Source organism: Somniosus microcephalus, chromosome 9 (genome assembly GCF_052327205.1).
Source record: "Somniosus microcephalus isolate GS21.2 chromosome 9, FLI_Smic_1.0, whole genome shotgun sequence".
Taxonomy (NCBI): Eukaryota; Metazoa; Chordata; class Chondrichthyes; order Squaliformes; family Somniosidae; genus Somniosus; species Somniosus microcephalus.
The window spans coordinates 95,588,408-95,610,015 of NC_140995.1; the positions used below are offsets into that span (position 1 = coordinate 95,588,408).

At 47.9% G+C, this 21,608-nt stretch overlaps 1 protein-coding gene across 1 annotated transcript in view; it reads right to left on the minus strand.

Moving 5' to 3' along the window:
• LOC147112545 (cytosolic 5'-nucleotidase 1A-like) overlaps window positions 1-21,608 on the minus strand; it is a 154,217-nt gene that overhangs the window by 99,991 nt on the left and 32,618 nt on the right. The window contains exon 4 of the mRNA XM_085996873.1: window positions 12,830-12,952. Within this exon, the coding sequence (XP_085852999.1) occupies window positions 12,830-12,952 (123 nt within the window). The remainder of the gene's footprint in view (window positions 1-12,829; window positions 12,953-21,608) is intronic.

Genomic DNA, 21,608 nt, shown 5'->3' on the forward strand with positions numbered 1-21,608 from the left:
GCCGCACGCGCCAGGAACCCGGCGTACGATTGATCGACCTCGAGGTCACTCTGTCGCTAATGAGCGATAATGAGATGCTAATGAGCGAATTTTGAACGTTCTTCGGATACCGCGGGCGCAATTTTTGTCTGTCCGAAACCTAAATACGCTTACGACCGTTTCGGAAAGGTAAGCTTTCTTTCGACGTAACGCACGCGTAGGTACGCTCTATAACTTTCGAGCGCATAGCCGGACAGACGCACACGTGAAGACAGACAGACAGAAGGACAGACAGATAGACAGACAGATCGATTCCTTTATATATATAGACTAGCTGGAGTGCCCGGCGGTGCCGAGGCTTTTTCGAGGGCATGTTGTTGTTGAAGAGAGAGAGAGAGCGACTGGGGGAAAAGAAGAGCGAGCGACTGGGGGGGAAGAGAGAGAGCGACTGGGGGGGAAGAGAGAAAGCGACGGGGGAGAGAGAGAGCGACTGGGGGGGAAGAGAGAGAGCGACTGGGGGGGGAAGAGAGAGAGCGAACTGGGGGGAAGAGAGAGATCGACTGGGGGGAAGAGAGAGAGCGAATGGGGGGGAAGAGAGAGAGCGACTGGGGGGAACAGAGAGAGCGACTGGGGGGGAAGAGTGAGTGCGACTGGGGGGAAGAGAGAGAGCGATTGGGGTGGAAGAGAGAGAGCGACTGGGGGAAGAGAGAGAGCGACTGGGGGGGAAGAGAGAGAGCGACTGTGGGGTGAAGAGAGAGCGCGACGGGGGGAAGGTGGCCTGATGGACCCCTGCGAAGGAAGAAGGTAAGCTCTCCCTCCCTGTCCCACCCCCTCACTCTTTCCCTCCCTCACCCTCTCTCTCCCTCCCACCATCTCTCCCTGCTTTACGCTCCCTCCCCTCTCCTCACGCTCTCCCTCCCTCACCCTCTCTCTCTCCCTCCCGTCTCTCCCTGCTTTACTCTCTCTCCCTCTCCTCCTCCCCCCTCCCTCCCTCTCCTCACCCTACCGCCCTCATACCCTCCCCCCACCTCCTCTCGCTCCACTCCCCCCACCCTCGTCTCGCTCTCCTCCCCCCACCCTCTCTCGCTCACCTCCCCCACCCTCCCTCGCTCCCTCCCCCACCCTTCTCTCGCTCCCCTCCCCCACACTCTCTCGCTCCCCTCTACCCCCGCACACCCTCTCTCGCATCCCCTCCCCCACCCTCTCTCGCTCCCCTCCCCCCACCCTCTCGCGTCCCCTCCCCCACCCTCTCTCTCTCCCCTTCCCCCCACCCTCTCTTCTCTTCCCCTTCCCCCACCCTCTCTCTCTTCCCCTCCCCCCACCCTCTCTCTCTCCCCCACCCCACCCCTCTCTCTCTCATCCCCCTCACCCCACCCTCTCTCTCTCCCCTCCCCCCACTCTCTCTCTCCCCTCCCCCCACTCTCTCTCTCCCCTTCCCCCACCCTCTCTCTCATCCCTCCCCCACCCTCTCTCTCTCTCTCCCTCCCCCCACCCTCTCTCTCTCTCTCTCTCCCCTCCCCCCACCTCTCTCTCTCTCCCTCCTCTCCTCCCTCTCCCCCTCCTCCTCCTCTCACCACCTCCCTACCCCCTCCTCCTCCTCTCACCACCTCCCTACCCCCTTCCTCCCTCTCCCCCTCTTCCCCTCCTCCCCCTCTCTCTCCGCCCTCTCCTCTCCCCTGCCCGAGCCTCATCCCCCGCTTCCAATCCCTCTGTCCGCCCCGGGGCCCGGGCCTCGGCACCTGATGAACGCGTTCCCTTGGACGCTTTTGGCGCCTCGGCCGTCACCCTGATGCCGTTGGCCGAGGCGAACACCCGCAAAGACATGGCCCAGCCGAGTCCAGTGCCACAGTCAGCTCGAGGTCCGCAGCCGCTGTTCGGCCGCAGGCCACAAGCACCCGAGCCCAGCGCCGGCGATGGCTGCACAGAGCTCCGTGCCGCCCCACGCACTGACATGGCCCACCCTCCGAGCTGGCTTGAAGAGCGCCGATTGCGGCTGTGAGAGACGGCCAGCGGGCCCGGTTGCCGGGGTAACCCTTCCCGCTCTCCAAGCGCCCCCCCCCCCGAGCCGAGCGGGGAACAGAGAGAGACGCCGCGTCTCAGCTGCTCCTGTTGCGCGCGCCTCCTTTACTAAGGTAGCAGCGCTCGGCTGAGGCCCGCCCCTCAGCCTTCACAAAGATGGCGGCGATCGGGGGCCGCTTGTTGACTGGGGCCGGGAGGTGCCTAGCTCGGGCGTGGGTGCAGAGGAGAGGCCGAGGCTTCGAGCCTACCTGGAAAAAACGGGGAAAGGTAGGAAAATTAATGAGATTAGATAAAAGATTTAGAAAGTAATTAACTTTTTTTCAAAACAATATGTGTTTTCAAAGCAACGTTTTTTTGAAAGACGCAGAAAGCGGGAAAAAGAAAGGAAAAGTTTGGATTCAAGATGGCGTGACTCACCTCGGTTCAGAACGATAAGGCCCGCCCACACACGCACCGATTGGTCGACTGTCAGGTCACCAAAGCGTAGGATTGTCAATCGTCCCGTCACTCGACCGTAGGAGGCCCGGCCACACGCGCCAGCAACCCGGCGTACGATTGGTCGACCTCGAGGTCACTCTGTCGCTAATGAGCGGATAATGAGATGCTAATGAGCGGAATGTCGAACGTTTTTCGGATACCGCGGCGCGATTTTCGTCAGCCGAAACGTAAATACGCTTACGACCGTTTCGGAATGGTACGCTTTCTTTCGACGTAACGCACGCGTAGGTATGCCCTATAACTTTCGAGCGCATAGCGGACAGACGACAGACAGATAGACAGACAGATAGACAGAAAGAAGTATCCGTTTATATATATAGATAGATAGATAGATGCTAGATATTTTGTTGTTAGTGCTTTACTGATTTGAAGGAGATTTAAAATACCCGATCAAGATGTATGAGTACATCTTTTGTACAAGATCCTGATTCACAGAGTCTGCCCCTCCTGGGTGCCGACAGCATCAAATGACAGCAAGCCATCATTAAGGCTGTGAAGTTAACTGAATTAATTTCCTTTGTATGGAAACACAAAAGTACAGCATAAACTTTTGAGAGGAAAGACATTTTAACTATATTCAAGGGGCTGGCGTGCATTTGTCACATAAGTTTCTTATGTAAATGTTATACAATCGTAGACAAAGGGACAGACTCACTGAAGCATCAGAGACAGAGTGAGACTCACTAAAAAAAAAGGACAACTTCTGTTCAGTTTATAAGCCTTTTTTTGTGGAGTGCTTTAGTGTTTGGTGAGGTTGTTGTTCGGGTGAAGTTTGGCACCTGTGGGCTCACAGTTGGTTAATTAAATATTGTTATTGTACCATTAATATATTGAGTGTAACAATTTTTGATCCATCTGGTGCAGGCACATGGAGTAAGGGAGAAGGTCCTCTTTAGTGATCAGGACATGCCTCTCCTAATCTCTGCCATGCCTATGTGACCTTAATGTGTCCATTTGCATCCAAATTTTGGCTGCTAGTTCAGACCTGAACCCATTACTTCTAACTCTATATCATTTTTTTAACATTTGGCTCCTTTTGGACCCTTCTTGTCACGCAGTCAAGGCACCATTCATTTCTGCCCTCTTGGCTGCTTTGCTCCCCTTAATCCCTACCTCAACACATCAGTACTCTGCTTTACTACTTTCATGCTGCCACCTCTGGCTTGAACCCCCGTTGAATAAACAAACAACTACCCTCTGTTCCTGTCTTGGCATTCTCTGAAGGCCAATCAAGGCACCTGTCGCTGCCATTCCTTACAAGCAGCAACCTCAACTGCCCAATCTTCCTTTCTCAGCAAACCTCATCCATCACTACACCTTGGAATCTGACGACACATCAACAATCACTACCCCCACCCCATTCTCTCCAGAATGTCTGTTTACTCGTGTACAAGGCCTTGCCATTCACAGCCTTATTGTGGATAACTGCATTGACATCCTCCCTTTGACTGAATCGTAGCTCACAGGTGGCCCACAGTGGCGACACCTTTCCCCTTAGCAAAGCCTCCCCACCTGCTATACCTTCCACCACCCGTGTTGCCCAGATCACTACGGTGATGGTGTTGCCCTTATCACCAAGTCACAACCTGGTGTCTGTCCCCCTACTCCTCTGGTACCTTCTCCTTCTTCAAATACCTCACTTTGTTTCACCATTCTCCCCTCTCCAAATTCTCGCTGTTTACTGTGCTCCATAGGCACCTCCACCCAACCCCAAGTTTCTCATCAAAATATCTTCCCTCTTTTCCTCCCTCAACCTATGCACTGAGCAACTCCTCATCCTTGGTGATTTCAATTTCTATTTCATCTCCCCTTTACCCTCTCTCTTCTGAATTCACTGCTGTCCTATCCTCGCTGAACCTTTCCCTCCATGTAAACTCATATTCACCATCACCCCTGGACCTTGCCTCTCCTGTGGTCTCTCTATTCCCATAATCTCAACCCCAAAACGCTTTCTTCTATTGTCACCACCACATTCTTCTACCCCCTTCAACCCTGTTTCGTTCTGCATCCATCCTTGGAAAAACTCTTACAAAAGTCACTTACAACTGTACTTTCAAACTCCCAACTATCTAGTTTTTCACACCTTCATTTGCCATGATACTTTTGCAGCCATCGATTTGCTCAACCGCTTGCTCCTCTTTTAATGCCTTTATCCCAAGCAGAACCATTACTGTCTCCCAGCCTGGCTGCTCACTCTGGTATGGTCCCATCTTTGTTGCCTTATGTCCAAGGAGCGAAGTCTTGAACATATCTGGCACACAACTTGTTTACACATCCATCACCAGATCTGGCTGGACCATATCAAGTACTATTTGGCCTCACTGTCCTCTGCCAAAAACCACTCACTACTCCAAGATCATCCTCGAGAGCAAATATAACTCCAGCTTCTTTTCCTGTGGCATTTTAAAAGGTGCCAATCAGAGGTTGGCTTTCCGGTGTCATTTACTAAATTAGAGTGGCACTATACTAGAGTGTCCAATTTTGTGCAGTATAGCAGAGGCAAATCTAGCCTTTGCTAGTGTCAAATTCTGGGCAGTTTTTTGCTTACCTGCTGGGAACTATGTCAAGATTAAATTAAGTGAGAGCTGCATTAAACTCTTAACATTTTTAAAAAGCGATTAATCTGTATGAATAAAATACCTATTGAAAATAAACAGTCCTGGTGACTTATGTGGTCAGTGGCATGCAAACTAATACACGGAGGTGGGGGAGGGGGGAATGCCAAAGTTAATCTTTATATCTAGGATTAAGGTAGGAAGTTGACTCCATTGGGAGCTATCAGTGTCAGAAACAAAAACCCACAATAGTAAATTAAACACTCCAGAACCTTGGGAACGTCACGGCACGGTGTGGAGCTTCTGGAAAAGCAGATAAAACAAAGGGAGTAAAAGAACTAAAAAGGACCATTAAGTTTAATAAATCTATAAAAGGGCAGCATAGGCAGAAACAAATATATTACAAAGAGAGCACCTAAGTGAATAAAAGGCAAAACATTAAAAATAATGGGAAGTTATAATTAAAAGGAGCATAAGACAGAAGTAAAATCAAATGGGAGCAGTCAAGATAAAAGGTAAAGCTTAAAGGGGGCAACAGGAGAAATATAATGAAAAACAAAAACAGAGGAGAGACATATAACTAAGATGGAAACCTTGAGGCGTGTTTGCTGTGGGATGGTCACACATGACAATCAGATACAATCGAGGGGTGAAGAGGTGTGGAAATTGTCTGTTTATCAGTAAGCTTAAAGAACGAGTTATTGGTTTAGAGAGCAAGGTACAGGAACTTACAGGGCAGGCACAAGATTTTTGAGGGCCAGTGGAAATTATTAAATTCACTAATTGAGTCATCTCAGGTAAGTGATATTGCCAAGCTAGCATCAGACCGTGAGAGAACCTTCAGGGATTGGAGCTGGGACCAGTACAATCAGGAACAGCATTGTCATGTCAGAGAGAGACAAGTGCTGAAGGAAGCCAAATACATGGGAGTACTGAACAATTTAAGGTTGGTAAAAGAAACAAGAAAGTTGTGAAACTAGGTGAAGCTATGCAAGCAATTATATTGGCAAAACGAACACTGTCCAATATAGCAAAACAAAAGGCAGTTAGAAAACCAGAGAGAACAGCCTGGACCAAGATGCAGGTCACAGAGACATTGTAGTCATGGCTAATAGTCATGTGCAAATTGTAATGTATGTACCTTTAAGGGGCGAACTACTTTTTACAGCTCCTGTATACTGTAGTACCGGCAGTAACCACACCTGTATATAAACCCTGAGTAGTGATCTGTAGAGTTAGTTCTAGAGTAACCCTCATTCAGTAAACACCTGTTGATCGTTCCCTGCAGTCTTTTGTCTGATTATTGAAGGACACAACATTAAGATACACGGATCTAACATTGGCGACGAGGATGGGATGCGACAGACCAAGAAGGGATAATGAGACTTGCAAAGAATATTGAGGCAGCAATAGAAAATACTTTAAACTTAGATAGGAGGAGGGGGCAGGACAGGGAGGAAAACAGGATCCCAGACTAGACAGCTCATATGGTAGAAGGCAGTCAATAGATAGGTATGGACACAGAAACAGAGAGACACACGTGAACCAGAGACAAAGGCTAGGAAGACACTGGGGGACATAAGAGGAGGCAAATCTATAATAAGATGCATGTACATGAATGCTAGAAGTGTTAGAAATAAGATGCTGGATCTTACCATGCATACAATTTTTAAAAGAGTAAATGAAATGAAATGAGCGAACAACTAAAACAAATAGCTGGGGAGATTGTTCAACAACACTTTAGTACAATACAAGCAGAATACCTTTAACGGGATCATGTTAAGTACACAGGATTAATTCATCACCAAAACCAACAAGCTCAGATTATGCAAACATGACCTTAAGTGCATTAACAAACATATTAAAAGTGAGATAAAGTAGAAAAGAGCCTGAACAAATTCTGTAGATGCAGAATAAGAAGGGGATGAATACAATGAATTACAGAAACACATTAATAGGTGATCAGAAGGGCATAGAGATCTAGCAAAAAGCACAGCAGTTAATGGTGACTAAACGCACACCAAGAGGGTAATCACAGAAGAGATGAAAATTATAGAAGGTACAAACATGCTCAAAACTGAGGACAAGCACAAAATAGTAAATATTTTTAAATGACTATTTACTCCAAGTAATGATGACACTAAATTGGGAAGAATAGTTAATACTGAGGAAGATTGCAACAAAATACATTAATAAACTTTCAGAATGGGCGTGTCAATGGCAAATTAATGTCAATATAGGTAAGTGTGAGGTGGTGCATTTTGGTAGGAGGAATAAGGAGGCCACATACTCCTTGGAAAGTAAGTCTAAACAGAGTCGAGGAGCAAAAGGGATCTAGGGGTATATATTCACAAAACATTAAAAGTAGCGACGCAAGTTAACAAGGCCATAAAAAATGTAAAGCACTGGGGTTAATTTGAAGAGGGATAGGATTGAAAAGCAGGGAAGTTATGTTAAACTTGGATTGAATCGTGGTTAGACCACAACAACAACAACTTGCATTTATAAAGCGTCTTTAACATACTAAAACGTCCCAAGGCACTTCGCAGGAGCGTTATCAAACAAAATTGCACACTGAGCCACATAAGGAGATATTAAGGCAGATAAGCAAAAGCTTGGTCAAAGAAGTAGGTTTTAAGGAGAGTCTTAAAGGAGGACAGGTAGAGAGGTGCAGAGGTTTATGGAGGGAATTCCAAAGTTTAGGGCCTAGGTAGCTGAAGGCACGGTCGTCAATGGATGAGTGATTAAAATTGGAGATGTGCAAGAGGCCAGAATTGGAGGAGCGCAGAAATCTCAGAGGGTTGTAGGGCTGGAGGAGGTTACATAGCGAGGGAGGGGTGAGGCTATGGAGGGATTTGAAAACAAGGATATGAATTTTAAAATCGAGGCATTGCCAGACCGGGAACCAATGTAGGTCAGCAGGTACAGGGGTGACGGGTGAATGGAACTTGGTGCGAGTTAGGATACGGGCAGCAGGGTTTTCGAGGTGCAAGGTGGGAGGCCAACCAGGAATGCGTTGGAATAGTCAAGTCTAGAGATAACAAAGGCATGGATGAGGGTTTCAGCAGCAGATGAGCTGAGGCAGGGGCGGAAACAGGCGATGTTAAGGAGGTGGAAGTAGGAGGTCTTGTTGATGGAGAGGATATGGGGTCAGAAGCTCAGCTAAGAGTCAAACAGAACACCATGGTTGCGAATTGTCCGGTTCTGCCTGATGGAGTCAGTGGCTAAGGAATGGAGTTTGTGACGGGGACCGAAGAAAATGGTCTGGAATTTACGGTTGTCAGTGTTTGCCATCATTACTGTGTAAAACTGACAGCAACTTCTGGCGTCCGCACATGTGCAGTTAAACATGGAAATTCAGAAGCTGCTGTCAGTGATACCCTGCTCCTCCACTGCTGCAGTCTTCATGGATGCAATCAACATAGAATCAGTGATTTTATGTGAACTTCAACGTTTTAGGCACTATTCTTGCTGTAAAAACCATTGAAACAGTTAAGCCTTGATTAATGAGGTGTAATTGAGTTCTTAACGGTGTACTAAATCTTAATTACTGATGAACAATCTCTCTGGCCCTGAAAAAATAATTTTATAAGTTTGGAGTGTCATTCGTCCATTCCATGATAAAAATTCCATAGATTTTTAAAATAATAAAAATTATTTTTTATGTTAATTTTTTTAAAGTTTGTTTATGATATTTCAGCTTCTACCTTAATCCCAGGTGTATGTCCCAAACTTTATTTTGCTCTCTGTAAAATGATTAAAAATTAATGATAATCAGTGCTTTTTACTTCCTGGTTTGCGAGAATTCACTGCTTGATGACTTCACTGATCCTGGACGCCACAGATCCCCTATAGACGGCACCAGAATGAAACTGACAATGTAATCAGGACGCCACAGAGCCTGCTAAATCTTTGTTGGTAACTTTCTTCGAGGTCAGTGGTGAGCGCTGTCCCTTTGCCCCCGCAAAATCTATGCCAATGGTTTTGGTTTTCCAATATTTCATTGGAGGAAATTTCTGCTCATCCAACACTGGGTGTCGGACAAGCAGCATGACAAATCAGAGGCAGTGGAGGGGTCGAGGGAGGTGGTGGTGAAGTAGAGCTGGGTGTCGTCAGCGTATGTGTGGAACTTGACGTTGTGTTTTTGGATAATGTCACCAAGGGGCAGCATGTAGGTGAGAAATAGGAGGGGAGGCGAGGATAGATCCTTAGAGTACAGTATACAGTTCTAGTCCAATACAAAAAGACATAGAGGCACTAGGGACAGTGCAAAAAAGATTTACAAGGATGATACTAGAACTGAGATGTTACAACTATCAGGAAAGTCTGAACTGGCTGGGACTCTTTTCTCTAGAAAGTAGAAGGCTGAGGAGTGACCTAATAGAAGTCTTTAAAATTATTAAGGAGTTTGATAGAGTAGATGTAGAAAAGATGGTTCCACTTATGATGGACTCCAAAATTAGGGGCCATAAATATAAAAGATAGTCAGTAATAAATCCCATAAAAATTCAGGAGACATTTCTTTATCCAGAGAGTGGTTAGAGTGTGGAACTTGCTACCACATGAAGTAGTTGAGGTGAATTGCATAGATGCTTTAAGGGGAAGCTAGATAAGTACATTATGGAGAAAGGAATAAAAGGAGATGCAGACAGGGTTAGATGAAGTAGGGTGGAAAGAGGCTTGTGTGGAACATAAACACTGGCCGAATGACCTGTTTCTGTGCTGTAAATACTATGGGCTCGATTTTCATTGAGCCGTGGAGTTGGGTTTGGAGGCGTGCGGGGGGTTAAAATCCTGAAATCGGGGGTCCCGACCCCATCCCACCCTCAACCCGCCTCCATGCCAGTTTCAAAGGAGGCGGGTACCCGCCCCGCACTGGGACCCACCTCCCCGAGGCGGGAAGGGGATTAGTGCCAATTAACTGCCTGTTAACAGGTAGTTAACAGGCAGTTTTTAGCCTAATCCCTATTTTCATTGTTGAAATGTGGGATTCCCGACAGCTCCAAACCACACCAAGTTAGCGAGGCGGGCCATCGGGATGAAGGGCTTGGTGGGGTCGAGATGTCTGGTGTTCAGGTGAGTGATGAGTGCATGAGTGCAAAGGTAAGTGTGTTTGGTCTGTGTAAAGTGTTTAAAGAAGTTCTACTAACCTTTACTTACCTTTACAGCCTTCCTTCAGGTCTCGGGAGTTCCTCATCTCACTGGCACAGAAAGCAGAATGGCTGCCAGCTGTCAAAATCTGCAGCCTCTGCTTTCTGTTCCGGGGAGATCTCTAAATCATCCTGAGAGGAAGGAATTAACCTGGAGTACAGATTGTCAGTGTTTGACAGCTTCAAACAGCTGTGAAACGCTGATATTTCATCTGGCAAAAGGTCTTGACAGATGAAATTTCAATCTGTGACGTCACCTGTTGCCGGGTGCCCCTTAATTGGCCTGCTGAGCCTGCTGGGTGGGCTCAACAAGGTCAATCAAGTCAAAATCGCGTGGGTTGGCTAGAACTCGATGGAGGTGGGACTACAACCCCAAAGGTTGTAGTCCCGCCTCCTACCCGCCTCCTCAATGAAAATCCAGCCCTATGTATTTACAAGGGAAGATGAACGATATGTCCTCACCAAAGATATCCCAAGTAAAATCAATGGGGGTAATTGTGACTTTGGTAGTGCGTGTAAAATGGGCAATAACGGATCAGCCGCCTATTATATATCTCTCTCGATTTTCATGGAGGGATATATAATGGGCGGCTGATCAGATATCGTCTGTTTTACACTATGATCCAAAGTCAAAATTAGCTGTACTTACATTGTTATAAATGAGATGGAAGTCATAGAAAGGCTTAGAGGGCTCAAAACAAGTAAGTCCCCAGAGATAGATGGTATTCATCCCAGGGTATTGAGAGACACTAAGAAGGAAGCTTGGGGTATTGACAATAATTTATCAACTGGTATCTCTCTAATGTCCATTGACTCCCTCAAAAACAGGTTAAATTAAGTAGTACCTGTATTCAAAAAGGGTGACAATACAGACTCAGGTAACTATAGACTCATTAGTCTTATTTTCGTTCTGTGTAAAATAATGGGATTGATTATCAGGAGTGAACTGAGGATCATCTGTACAATAACTATCTAGTAAACAGCAGTCATGTGAATTCAGAAAGGGAAGATCCTGACTGACCAATTTCCTCAACTTCTTCAAGTAACAGAAATGGACTGTGGACAGCCCTACAACATGGTGCACCTTGACTTCCAAAAGGCTTTATTAAAGTTCCACATGAAAGGCTATTCCTTATACTTAAAGCTATTGGGATTGAGATCAAATAATGCAAATAATAAGAAATTGGCTGAAAGGTAGGAAACAACATGTACTCATTAGAACAGGAGTTATGTTAGCATGGAGGGGGCGGACTACTGAGTTCAATGCCTCAGGGCTCACCATTTCTAATAAATTACCTAGATTTGGAAATTCAATGTAAAGTGACCAAATTTGCAGAAGACATCAAACTAGGAGGGGAATCTGTGTCAGCGGCTTAGAAGTTACAGAATGTTGGGCAAAATATGCAAGTGGGCAAAAGAATAGCAGATGAACTTTAATCCAGACAGCATAAAGTACTGCAGATAGGAAGGGAATATAGATAACACTCATTCTCCATGCACTATGCTGAAATAGCTCAGGATGACACCAAAAGTCTTAGTAGGCTTGACCTGAAATATGTCCAATCAACACAGAGCAGCAATCAACAAAGCTAATAGGATGTTGAGCTACAGCCAAAACACTAGAACATAAGTCAGAGGAGATAATAATCACATTTCATAGTCCTGTGGCCTGACCAAATCCAGTTCTGGTTGGTAAGAAACAAATTAGACATTCCAGTTCTGGAGGCAGTGCAAAGAAGAACCAGGAGACAGATGCCTTGTGCCGTGGGTCTGTACGTTTTTTAAAATTTGTTCCTGTGATGTGGGCGTCGCTGGCAAGGCCAGCATTTATTGCCCATCCCTAATTACCCTTGAGAAGGTGGTGGTGAGCCGCCTTCTTGAACCACTGCCGTCCCTGTGGTGAAGGTACTCCCACAGTGCTGTTAGTGAGGGAGTTCCAGGATTTTGACCCAGTGACAATAAAGGAATGGCGATATATTTCCAAGTCAGGATGGTGTGTGACTTGGAGGGGAACTTGGAGGTGGTGGTGTTCCCATGCGCCTGCTGCCCTTGTCCTTCTAGGTAGAAGACGTTGCAGGTTTGGGAGGTGTGTGAAGAAGAACTGGAGAAACCTGAGCCTTTCAGCCTAAAAAGGTATATAGATTGTTAGGGATACTGGAAACCTGGAATTATACTTTAAATTAAATATGGGAAGTGAACATGGGGAGACAGCAGGATCAAACTAGTAAGAGATAATTATAGGACTGATAGCCAGAAATTCTTCACACAACGTGATGAACATGAGAAACAGGCTTCCAAATAGAACAGTGGAGGCATAAACCCCACAATCATTTAAGAAATAAATGGATGTCACAGCAGGAGGGCGTTAGGATTTTTCTGGATGGATGAGTTAAGAAAGAACGGATGACCTCCCTCATCCATAAATATCTTGTGAGTTTGTGAACAGTCTATTTTGCATAGCTCTCCAGGCCCTAGCATGCATATGCTGTGTAGTATTTTGATATCCAAAGGGTAATGATGATGGTTGTAGCTCCTTAACACCCATGCTGCAGGATATCTTAACATTGATCTTTAGGATATTCAGAGACAACTTCTATTTCTGCAATGTATTGGTTTCTTCACCCTTACCTTCACTTAGTGCTTTTGCAACTTTTAGAGGGTCTGATGAGAGGTACAAGTTGGTGTGATATGCTTTTAGATAATTGATAGGACTTGTTCCACCTGTCATACAAAATCTTTCAATTGACAAACCTAAAAAAAAGATAAAAGTAAGTTTAAAACTGTATTCTCATTTTAGATTATTTAATTAATTAACTGAATTAAGATAAATTGAGTAAACCAATATTATTATGTTCTCGTATGATATGCAATCTAACACAATATGCTAACAAAGATATGAAATTTCTCCCTCGCCATGTGTGGTAAACCACTTTTATCGTTCACTATCGTTACACTATAGTTATCACTGTTATATCGTTACTCTATGGTTATCACTGTTCACACTGTTGTATCACTATACGAGGTCGCCTCTTGTCACGCTGCTATACCTGGGCTGACCACTGCTGACTCCGCCCATGACTCCACCTACCTGCCCAGGTATAAAGGTAGTCGACTGGCTGGCATTCCTCCTTGTTGTATCCGATCACCCACGAGGGTGGGCTCTGTTATTTAGCCAATAAAAACCTATAGTTACTTTCTTAACTCGTCGCTTTTCATTGGATGAATTGATAGGTATATCAATTTTATTGGCTAAATTTTAAAATGTCGACACCTGAGCAGTCAAACGACCAGCCAAGCGACCAGCCAGACGCCCAGCTACAACAGCCACAGCAGCCGGCCTGGCTGCGAGCCCTCAGACCACCGTACCTGGATCTAAACCCACAGGCAGCAAACTCAGCCCTCGACTTCGAACACTGGCTGAGCTGCTTCGAAGCCTACCTGGGAGAATCCGGCGTGCCTCAGAAATCCATGCTAAGAGTTCTGAACGCCCAAGTGAGCCCTAAAGTATTCGCACTCATCCGGGACCTTAAAACATACGAGGACGCCATCAACCGGCTGAAAAGACAGTACCAAACCCCGGTAAATTCCATGTATGCCAGACACCTCCTGAGATCCCACCCGCAACAGCCAGGAGAGCCCGTGGAGGAATTTTTACGGGTGCTACAAGCACTCGGCAGAGACTGTAACTTTAAAGCGGTAACGGCGGCAGAAAATACTGAAGACAATGTCCGCGATGCCTTCGTGAAAGGCCTGCGGTCCGACTACTCACGGCAAAGACTACTGGAAGCAAGGGACCTCGACCTGGACAAAGCTGCAGCCCTCGCTCTCTCTCTAGAGGTGGCCCATCGGGACCTCGAGGCATACTCAAGGTACTGTAACTCGCGACCCTGGGACTTGGGACCGACCCCGACCGCGATACCCCCCGCAGCAACCCCCCTGGGACCTACCTCAGCGTCGGCGTCCCGGACCCGATCGAGACCGCCACCCCCGGTACCGGCTCCGACATCGGACCCCCACGATCGGGCCGCCGGCTGCTTCTTCTGCGGCCAGGCGAAACACCCGAGGTCGCGCTGCCCAGCCAGGAACTCTACCTGCTCTAACTGCATGAAGAAAGACCACGTCGCTAAGGCCTGCAGAGGTGGATCATCAGAGGCCAGCAGTGCCTCATGCGAGCTGTGGGGGCGGCCATCTTCCTTCAAGGCAACAGAGGCCAGCATCCCCACATGTGAGTCATGGGGGCGGCCATCTTTGATACAGGCAACCGACACCAGCAGTGCCTCATGTGAGTTATGGGGGCAGCCATCTTCTCCGCCATTTTGTCCAACCTCGTGGGAGACGCCATTTTACCCACCATGCCCGACCGCCACCGTGCCTCTAGACCCGACTACCGCCTCAACCGCAGACTACAACAACTCGCTCAGCTATACACTAGCCTCCGTCACACTGGACCAGGCCCGCCCGCATCACCTGTCCAAGTCGATGATGGACATCAAAGTAAACGGCCACGCCACGAACTGCCTGTTCGACAGCGGAAGCACGGAGAGCTTCATCCACCCAGACACGGTGAGCCACTACTCCCTCCCTGTCCTGCCAACGCGCAACCGGATCTCGATGGCATCGAGGTCACACGCCACAGACATCAGTGGCTACTGTGTTGTGACCCTGTCGGTTAAGGGTACGGAGTATAAAAATTTTAAACTCCTCGTCCTGCCCCAGCTATGCGCTGCCGTCCTACTAGGCCTAGACTTCCAATCCCACCTCCAAAGCGTCACGCTAGCATACGGCGGACCCCTCCCCCCACTCACAGTCGACAACCAGCAGATTTTAAACCGCCCACCGCATAACACCTGCGGCCTATCCACCCTCAAGGTCCCGCCACCTTCCCTGTTCGCTAACCTCACCCCCGACTGCAAACCCGTCGCTACCAAGAGCAGGCGGTACAGCGCCGGGGACAGAGCTTTCATTAGCTCTGAGGTGCAGCGTCTCCTGAAGGAGGGCATCATCGAGGGGAGCACCAGCCCCTGGCGTGCCCAGGTCGTGGTCGTTAAGACCGGCAATAAAAACCGCCTGGTCATCGACTACAGCCAGACCATAAACAGGTACACCCAGCTGGACGCATACCCCCTTCCCCGCATATCTGATATGGTCAATCAGGTTGCGCAGTACCGGGTATTCTCCACCATCGACCTTAAGTCGGCCTATCACCAACTCCCTATCCGCCCTGAGGACCGCCAGTATACAGCCTTCGAGGCGAACAGCCGCCTCTACCACTTCCTTAGGGTTCCCTTCGGCGTCACCAACGGGGTTTCGGTCTTCCAAAGGGAGATGGACCGGATGGTTGACCAGAACGGGCTGCACGCCACGTTCCCCTATCTAGATAACGTCACCATCTGCGGCCGCGACCGGCAGGACCACGATGTTAATCTGGAGAGATTCCTCCGTACGGCCCAACGGCTGAACCTCACCTACAATAAGGATAAATGTGTGTTTAACACCTCGCGCCTTGCCATCCTCGGCTGTGTAGTAGAGAACGGAGTCATCGGCCCCGACCCCGAAAGAATGCGCCCCCTCATGGAGCTACCCCGAAAGAATGCGCCCCCTCATGGAGCTACCCCTCCCCCACTGTCCAAAGGCACTGAAGAGAACCCTGGGGCTCTTCGCCTACTATGCCCAATGGGTGCCCAATTATGCGGACAAAGCCAGACCCCTCATGAAGTCCACATCCTTCCCCCTTACGGAGGAAGCGTGCGCAGCCTTCTCCCTCATTAAGGGAGACATTGCCAAGGCCACTATGCACGCAGTGGATGAGTCCATCCCCTTCCAAGTCGAGAGCGATGCATCCGACTTCGCCCTAGCCGCCACCCTTAACCAGGAGGGGAGACCGGTGGCCTTCTTCTCAAGGACCCTACAAGGCCCTGAGATCCGACACTCGTCGGTCGAGAAGGAGGCCCAGGCGATTGTGGAGGCGGTACGACGCTGGAGGCACTGCCTGGCAGGCAAACGATTTACCCTCCTTACCGACCAACGTTCGGTCGCTTTTATGTTTAATAACAAGCTGAGGGGCAAAATCAAGAATGACAAGATCTTGAGGTGGAGAATCGAGCTCTCCACCTACGATTATGATATCTTGTACCGGCCAGGTAAGCTGAACGAACCCCCCGATGCTCTGTCACGAATTACATGCGCCAGCGCGCAAAGTGATAGACTTCAGACCCTCCACAACGACCTCTGCCACCCCGGGGTCACCAGACTTTACCACTTCATTAAGGCCCGTAACCTGCCCTACTCCATCGAGGAGGTCAGGACCATGACCAGGAACTGCCAGACCTGCGCCGAGTGCAAACCGCACTTCTTTAGGCCGGACAGAGCAAGCCTGGTCAAGGCCACCCGCCCCTTCGAGCGCCTGAGCATCGACTTTAAGGGGCCACTCCCGTCCTCTGACCGTAATGTGTACTTCCTCAACATTGTTGATGAGTATTCCCGTTTCCCCTTTGCCTTCCCCTGCCCAGACATGACCAGTACCACGGTCATTAAATGCCTGAACGACCTCTTCGCCTTGTTCGGGTTCCCAAACTATATACATAGCGACCGGGGCTCCTCCTTCATCAGCGAGGAACTCCGTCAGTTCCTACTAGCGAGAGGTATTGCTGCAAGCAGGACCACCAGCTACAACCCCCGAGGGAACGGCCAGGTAGAAAGAGAGAACGCGACGGTATGGAAGGCCGTCCTCTTAGCCTTAAAGTCTAAGGGCCTCCCAACCTCCCGCTGGCAGGAAGTCCTCCCGGCAGCGCTGCATTCCACCCGGTCACTACTTTGCACTGCCATCAACGCCACCCCCCATGAACGAATGTTTGCTTTCCCCAGGAAGTCGACTACGGGAACCACGCTACCAACCTGGCTGACCTCTCCGGGGCCCGTCTTGCTGCGAAAGCACGTGAGGGCCCATAAAACGGACCCCCTGGTCGAGAGGGTGGACCTCCTGCACGCCAACCCCCAGTACGCCTATGTGGCATACCCAGACGGGCGGGAGGACACAGTCTCCTTACGAGACCTCGCACCCTCGGGCACTCCGGAGACACCACCTTCACCCCCCCCCACCACCCCCCCAATTCCAGACCAGGTAGACGGCATGCCGGAACCCCACGAGCCTTCGCCGACCACGCAGACACCAGCATTAACACCGGATAATGCAACACCGCCGCTGCGACGATCAGAAAGGCTTACGAGGCCTCCGGACAGACTGACATACCAGAACTGGTAGTACACTTCACCCCGCCGGACTCAAATCTAAACAAGGGGTGAATGTGGTAAACCACTTTTATTGTTCACTATCGTTATACTATAGTTATCACTGTTATATCGTTACTCTATGGTTATCACTGTTCACACTGTTGTATCACTATACGAGGTCACCTCTTGTCACGCTGCTATACCTGGGCTGACCACTGCTGACTCCGCCCATGACTCCACCTACCTGCCCAGGTATAAAGGTAGTCGACTGGCTGGCATTCCTCCTTGTTGTATCCGATCACCCACGAGGGTGGGCTCTGTTATTTAGCCAATAAAAACCTATAGTTACTTTCTTAACTCGTCGCTTTTCATTGGATGAATTGATAGGTATATCACCATGTTTCTGCCATAAATATGCTGCACATATGGAAATGGAATAGCAAAAACATAACAATTTGGCAGTTTGAAAATAAATCAGATAGTTTGTCTTTCTGCAAAACTAAACATTGACACCAATACTGTGACTTACACAGTTAAGAAATTTAGGCCTAGAAAGTCGTATTGGGCGGTGACACAAAACGGGCAGAATTGGATCGGCCGCCTGATATGCGCAGCACCTGGTAGTCAGTTCTACAGACTGCAATAGAGCTGAATATCTGGCGCTGTGAATAACGGGCAGCCGATCCAATACCGCCCGTTTTGTGCCACCGACCGATACAAATTTCTAGCCCTTAATGCTGAAGTGGCTTAAAGTATAAGGGGGAAAAATTCGGTATCGCCCATTTTGGGGCGCTAATATCGGCCGGGCGCAAAGTTTAGCGCTCAGCGCTAATTATCGCCTCCGACTGCAAAATTCGCCTCTATCGCCCCTGGAGGTGATTTGAGCGCTAAATCAGGCGCTACACATCTCTCTTAAGGCGCAAGTGTCAGGGAGCGAGGCGCTACCTCAGAACGCTACCAAAGCTCAGGCGATGCCAGTTACCATGGAAGCCAGACAGACTGGTGCTGTCCAGTTCTTAAAGGGGAGGGGCCATCTTGCTGGCCAGCCACACTTTGCTCATTGCAGCCTTGAATCTTGGCCTGGAGAGACCTCAAAAGCAATTGTGTTGGAAGTACTAATGGATAGGCCCAGGGAAAGAGCTCGGCGCTTAGGAACCTCAAAATTGGTGCTGAGGGCCAAAACTCCTTAGGACAGTGTTAAAACCAAAAATGTTGCCGACAAGAAAAGGCAGGAAGCACCCGCTTTTAAAAATCACTCCCCCAGCCCCTTCCCAACTTGAAAACGTTCCCCTCTACCTGTCGTTCTCTAGACTCAATATCTAGTCCGGGGTGCTACCGGGGCATTACACGCTCGACTGACGTCACGATCTGCGGGCGCAGGAGATCATGGTGGTAGTGTTTAGCACCACTGCAAAACGACTGGTCAGTTTCGCGAGCGGCGCTAAAATCGCCATGCTCAGGCGCTAAGTTCCTAGCTAATCAACCAAATTTTTCCCCCTAAAACTTTATCTCCACTAAGATTTGCAAAATGACACCCAGCTACATTTGGAGAGGTGAAAGGCAGCTTACAACTAATGTGGAATAGAACCATGAAACCATAGAAATTTACGGCACAGAAGGAGGCCATTCGGCCCATTCTGTCTGTGCCGACTGAAAAAGAGCTATCCAGCTTAATCCCACTTTCAAAGCTCTTGGTCCGTAGCCCTGTAGGTTACAGCACTTCAAGTGCATATCCAAGTACCTTTTAAATGTGATGAGCGTTACTGCTTCTACCACCCTTTCAGGCAGTGAGTTCCAGACCCCCACCACCATCTGGGTGTAAAACGTTCTCCTCAGTTCCCCTCTAATCCTTCTACCAATTACTTTAAATCTATGCCCCCTGGTTATTGATATCTGCTGAGGGAAATAGGTAATTCCTATCCACCCTATCTAGGCCCTTCATAATTTTATACACCTCAATCAAGTCTCCCAATCAAGTCTCCCCTCAGCCTCCTCTGTTCCAAAGAAAACCCCAGCCTATCCAATCTTTCCTAGCTAAAATTCTGCAGTCCTAGCAACATCCTCGTAAATCTCCACTGTACCCTCTCTAGTGCAATCACATCCTTCCTGTAATGTGGTGACTAGAACTGTACGCAGACTCCAGCTGTGGCCTAACTAGTGTTTTATACAGTTCAAGCATAACCTCCCTTCTCTTATATTCTATACCTCGGCTAATAAAGGAAAGTATCCCGTATGCCTTCTTAACCACCTAATCTACCTGTCCTGCTACCTTCAGGGATCTGTGGACATACATACCAAGCTCCCTCTGTTCCTCTACACTTCTCAGTATCCTACCATTTATTGTGTATTCTCTTGCCTTGTTAGCCCTCCCCAAATGCATTACCTTACACTTCTCCAGATTGAATTCCATTTGTCACTTTTCTCCCACCTGATCAGTCCATTGATATCTTCCTGCAGTCTACACCTTATTCACCTCAACTGGCTGCAAGGTGACCAAGGCTGGGAACTGAATATTCAGGGGTATTTGAAATTTCGGAACGATAGGCAGAAAGGAAAATGAGGCGGGGTAGCTCTATTAATAAAGGATGAGATCAGTACATTAGTGAGAAATGATCTTGGCTCAGAAGATCAAGATGTGGAATCAGTTTGGGTAGAGATAAGAAATAATAAGGGAAAGAAGTCACTGGTGGGAGTAGTCTATAGGCCCCCTAACAGTAGCTACACTGTATACATCAAGAAATAATGGGGGCTTGTAAGAAAGGTACTGCAATAATCGTGGGCAATTTTAATCTTCATATAGATTAGACAAATCAAATTGACAAAGTTAGCCTTGAGGACGAGTTCATAAAATGTATTCAGGACAGTTTCTTAGAATACATTATGGAACCAACCAGGGAACAGGCTATTTTAGATCTGGTAATGCGTAATGAGACAGGATTAATTAATGATCTCATAGTAAATGATCCTCTAGGGAAGAGTGATCATAACATGATAGAATTTCACATTCAGTTTGAGGGTGAGAAACTCGGGTCTGAAACTAGTGTCTTAAACTTAAATAAAGGCAACTACAAGGGTATGCAGACAGAGTTGGCTAAAGTGGACTGGGAAAATAGATTAAAAAGGTAAGACAGTAGATAAGCAGTGGCAGACTTTTAAGGAGATATTTCATAACTCTCAACAAAGATATATTTCAGTGAGAAAGAAAGACTCTATGAGACGGATAAACCATCCGTGGCTTACTAAGGAAGTTAAGGAGGGTATCAAATTGAAAGAAAAGGCATACAATGCTGCGAAGATCAGTAAAAAAAATAAAGAGGGAGAAAATAGATTATGAGAGTAAACTAGCAAGAAATATAAAAACAGACAGTAAGAGCTTCTACAAGTATATAGAAAGAAAGAGAATAGCTAAAGTAAACATTGGTCCCTTAGAGGATGAGATTGGGGAATTAATAATGGGAAACAAGGAAATGGCAGAGACTTTGAACAAATATTTTGTATCTGTCTTCACAGCAGAAGACACTAAAAAAGCATTTCAATAATAGTGGAAAATCAAGGGGCGAAGGGGAGAGAGGAACTTAAAACAATCACTATCACTAGAGAAAAAGTACTAGGCAAACTAATGGGACTAAAGGCTGACAAGTCCCCTGGACCTGATGGCCTGCATCCTAGGGTCTTAAAAGAAGTGGCTGCAGAGATAGTGGATGCATTGGTTGTAATCTTCCAAAATTCCCTAGACTCTGGAAAGGTCCCAGCGGATTGGAAAACCACAAATGTAACTGTAACGGCTTCAGCGGCACTTCCCTCTGCTCGCCACCTGAGGGCGGTTTTTGAGACTTCGGTGCGCTGCTGCCGTGCCTTCTGGGCCCCTCTTCTCACCTGTTTCTCGAGTAATTGTTCTCATCAGATTAAATTAGGCTAGTTAATAAAGCTGGCTCGGTCCAGTCCCTGTTTTGTCCCTCTTTTAAATGGACCAAGTAAATTAAACAAATAAACTGTAATTAAACCTCTAAAACTTTAAATAAACCTTAGCAAATCAAATTAAAATTTGGTTGTCCAATCCAATTATGCACTCCAGTCCCCGCGGCGCCCACCGGTCACGGAAGTGCTCGAGCGCGCCGGCGGACACCGCGTGCTCCATCTCCAGGGCCACCCGGGCGCGAACATGGCCGCGGAAGAG